Below are 4,451 nucleotides of genomic sequence, written 5' to 3'. Positions count from 1 at the left end.
GTGACAATTTCTCATCTTACTGTAAGGTTCCACACAATGTCAAAAGGCACATGAGGGTGGCAGTGTTGAAAGTCCCATGTGGTGGAGCCGAGATCCATACTTTGGGAGATCATGAAACTGGTTTTTGGCCCAAAATGGAAATCACAAGCTGTACAGAAGTAAACAAACAACCAAAATGCACTCTGGAGTGCTCAGAAAATTTCAGAAAAATCACAAAGGATGTGTATGAAGATTCAATTGACATGGGGACTCTCATGGACACTTTCCAGGATGCCTAACCCTGTGCATGGGCCAATTTCATGATTCTCACGCCCACCACTCAGTCAAATCTCAACCATTTGGGACAAATTTGGTATTGGGAGAAAGCTACAAACCCGGGGAATCAAATGGAGAGGTTGGGAAGAGATGCTACAGGTAGGAGGAGATGGATGAGTGTGGTGTGATGATGGAAATTGGTGGAGGATGGCAATTATCAGCGGATATGGCCCACTTATCACTCCTGTTTTCTTTTATTGAACTTCCACATTGACCGTTGGACTTATCAGCCATACATAACTGTCTACATGGTGCTCGTAACAACAATCTTTCATTTTATATTTGTTGGAGGAACCGTGTGCTATGAGGGTACTCCAACGGAGCTAACCTGAACAGCCACATTCCTGCATTAGCGTGGGAACATTCTGGGAGAGCAACTCGCCCAGAATCCACCATGTGGCTACTTAGTCACAAGACCTCCTTTATATTATTTCGGACTAATCCGTGCCAGACCATGGATATATTCATTCATTTGAATTCATTTCCTTTTCCCTCAGTTCTTCACGCATATTAGCTGAGACTGAGGTTAGTTACATTCCCTCATTGTTTTATCATTGTAACTTATATTATGTATATTACCTCTAGTATTTGCTCATAGGTAATATATTTAGTTCTTCACACATATTAGCTGAGACTGAGTATTTGCTCATAGTCCAGCTCTGAGATCACAAGTGTCGCTCATCAACAATATTTTCTTTTCATTTGTTTTTCCACATTATTGCCATTCCATGTGTTTAAAAGCCCTGTACACATAGGAATGGAAAGAGGACCTCCTTTTGACTACAAAAGAGACTGTAGTGCTGAGAGATCCAAGTAGAAAAGAAACCCTAAGCTTGACTCCTTGAGTATTGTCAGGGCATGCTGCTCTGCTCCACGCTTGTAAGGCCAGTTGGGGTGCCGACCTTGGTGCCTCTTCAGTCCTCAGGTCAGTTGATATCTAGGTTGTATAGAACTTAGTATTCGACGTTGGTGTGGAGAAGAGTAAAGAACCTTTTACCCGACTCCGCACCATACATATGTAAATACAAAAGTACAACAAGGAATAATAAAGGAATAAGTAAATCACCACCCCTTCCTTACATTCGGACAACTCCAGAGTGGAATTGGAGACTTAGCGTGGAAGGACCTCAGCCTCAGTGACTCAGGCAGAGTGCTGTGCCATTGCTGGTTGTCCTGGGGGTCCCTAATTTCGGATCTAGCAAAGGAAAGTCTCTTGGGGGGAAATCAAGTCGATTTCAGACTGAGGTTACAAGTTACTAAGTACATTGTATATAAGGAGGGGTCCGGAATCAAAAGGAGCAAGGGTACTCCGAAAGGAGACAAAGGGAGCTGGAAGGAGGAACAACACTGAGGGTCTAGGGTTTGACTCAATGGTGTTTCCCAAAGGAGGAGTGAAGGGCCAAGGCCCAAGGAGGAAGGAAGGAGGATGGGAGTGGGGAATGGCTAGCTGACTGAATAGAAAGGAAGCAGCAGCCCAAATAGGAATGAGGGAGAATAGCGGAATTGAATGGAGCAATGCAATAGTTGCAAGGTCTGAAGTAAGTCTGGAAAGTCCAAACTCGGAAGTTAAACTCCGGAATATTGGCAAACGTAATTAAATGGAATGAGCTAACCAATGCAATGGGTATAAGCAGAGGTGGGGTCAAAGTCCGAGGTCGGAGCTAGGACCAGAGGTTCCAGAGATGGAGACACAAACAGGATTCCGGAGTGGAGGTCCAGAGTTGGGAGCATAGGTGTTGTGTGCTTGTCTGGGAGGTGTCAAGGTTGAGGTCGGACCTGGAATGTTCCAGAGTCGGACCGAAGGTGGTGTCGGAGCCGGAGGTGGGATAACCTCTTGGGAGTCAGCAAGGAGAAGGTGACAGAAGGGAAGTAGGACTCCAGAAGTCAGTTTCGGAGTTCCAGGAGCCTGGAGTGGAGGTCGGGATTGTATGGATATGACAGAGACAGTGGTTTGTTGGCTGAGCTTGCAAGGCATGCATTTGTTTGGGTAAGGGCTGTGTGTGTGCAAGTGCTGAGTGTGCTGAGTGTGTGTGTGTGGTGTGCGAGTGCTGTGTGGGGTGTGAGTGCAGTGTGTGAGTGCGGTGTGGTATTATGTGGTGTGTGAGTGCAGTGTGTGAGTGTGGTGTGGTATGTGGTGTGTGAGTGCGGTGTGTGAGTGTGGTGTGCTGTGTGGTGTGTGGTGTGTGTGTGAGTGCTGAGTGTTGAGTGCTGAGTGTGCTGTGTGCTGTGTTGTGTGTGCTGTGTGCTGTGTGCTGTGTGAGTGAGTGAGTGAGTGAGTGAGTGAGTGTATGCATGCCTGGAAAGTAATTGCCCATGGGTTGGGTTGGTGGTTGGGGGTTTGGGTTGGTGGGTTGGGTTGGGTAGGGGGTTGGGAAGTTGGGTATGGGGCTGTGGTGTGGTGGGAACGTATCTCTTTAATAATGCCATATGGAGCAGAGCAGGACAGCCCCTGCAGTGACCAATGTGGAGTAAGGACAGTGAGCAAGTGCAGAACACATGGCTAGCTGTCTCTGATTAATATCAGGTACACTATGATGGCAACTTAATAACATTGATTTCCCTGGGTAACATGTATATATGCAATCCTGCTTCCATTTTTATCAGTCACCTGCCAAGACTTTAATGTGGAGGAGTGTCCATGCACCCTCCCTCTACCTGACATCTAGGGCTCCTAGCAGATCAGACCCATATTGGCATATCTTTGTGGGCCAATCTGAATGTCAGAGACATAGCATATGACTACATATATCACCGCATGTAGCTGCATCAGCCCATAACTCTCTCACCCCTTTCCCTGATCTGACTCCACCCCTTGATCTGAGTATCTCCCTGTTTTTATTACTTTGTTGCCTACCTCATCATTTAGTTCTGTTGATCCTTTTTCTTCCAATTGATTCATATCTCTCATGTATATAGCCCTATGTGTTGCTGAGGGTTGGAACCTCAGCTTTGTCTATGACTAGGTTTTTGGGTGATACTTGACTTGGACTGACAAGCGATCCCTGACACTGAATGCATGGATATGGCTCAGATTCTTGGATTGAGTATGTGAAGAAATTCATGTTGCTAGTGCTATAGAATTATGTCATGAATTCAACTAATGTAAATCAGGTGACTGGATGAATGACATAAAATGGACAAGCCTGGTATCGAACCCAGGACCTCTAGCATGCATCCATACACTACTCACCCATTATGCCAGGGAGGTTACTCCATCCCTGATGGTTATTCCAACAGTATGGAGTTTATTTACTGCAATCAAATAGACCATTGCCTGAACTAAACACTTTGCATACAAATGAAGATAGCATATTTAATTTGAAATTGCAGTATGGTTTGTTAGAGGGTTCCTCCCAAACTGGATGGCCAAGCTTGCAGCGCAGCGCCGAAGGCGCTGCAAGCTCGGCCATCCAGTTTGAGGGGAACCCTCATAACAATTGTAGCCTGGTAGCTTTTTGAGAGGAGACGGCGGATTTTGGATGGTGGTTGAAAGATATTGACTCCTCCCAAATCGGGAGACCCAGGCAAATCATCAGGGCTTGATTCGTGAGCCCCATCCGCTCGAGCAGCGGTCTCATCTCGCCTACTTGGTTGCTCACCTCGCGATCCTCTAACTCCAGCTTCTGTTCGGGAGCGAGCTGCGACCTCGAGTCAGTCTCCGTACCTCTTTGAGGTGTCTGCACATTGGGTGGTCGTAAGGTCTGACTCTGACTCCAACCGTGCGTTGACTGCATTGTACGCTTCGAATATGGACGATTTCTGGAGGTTGTAATCGGTGAGGATCTGATCGAGGTCTTGCAGGAGCGAATCGAAGACACCATCTCTTGGTTGTTCCAGTGGGACTTGTTGTCCCTCGGAGGGTCTGTCAGCAGGGACTTGTTGGCTCCCGGAGGGTCGGTTGGCGGAGTCATCTTGGCTCATCGCCGATTGTAACTTAGGTGTAACTTGACTTTATGATGATCGACGATCCAACCCTGCATATTGGATGAGTCGGGGGATCTGAGGCATTTGGCCACTTCTCTGGCAGGGGTACTGCCAAAGGTTGCATGTATGGGGGAGCTGTCAACCATGGGGTCATCTTCCTCATTAAAGTTAAGAGGCAGTGGGGGAGGATTTTGGGGATTGTTGAGGTTTGT

The 4,451-nt window shown here is 47.0% G+C and overlaps 1 protein-coding gene across 1 annotated transcript; it reads right to left on the bottom strand.

The window, feature by feature from the left end:
* Positions 1–3,654: 3,654 nt before the first annotated feature.
* On the bottom strand, positions 3,655–4,236 carry EI90DRAFT_3139542 (uncharacterized protein; the record flags this gene model as incomplete). Its single annotated transcript, XM_039064935.1, has 2 exons — positions 3,655–3,953; positions 3,999–4,236. The coding sequence occupies 2 exons, from the start codon at positions 4,234–4,236 to the stop codon at positions 3,655–3,657; spliced, it is 537 nt and encodes a 178-aa protein (XP_038907640.1).
* Positions 4,237–4,451: the final 215 nt, after the last annotated feature.

This window comes from Cantharellus anzutake, assembly GCF_015039405.1.
Source record: "Cantharellus anzutake strain C23 chromosome Unknown EI90scaffold_272, whole genome shotgun sequence".
Taxonomy (NCBI): Eukaryota; Fungi; Basidiomycota; class Agaricomycetes; order Cantharellales; family Hydnaceae; genus Cantharellus; species Cantharellus anzutake.
Note: the sequence above shows the minus strand (reverse complement) of the source record. Positions and strands in the feature narration are given on the sequence as shown.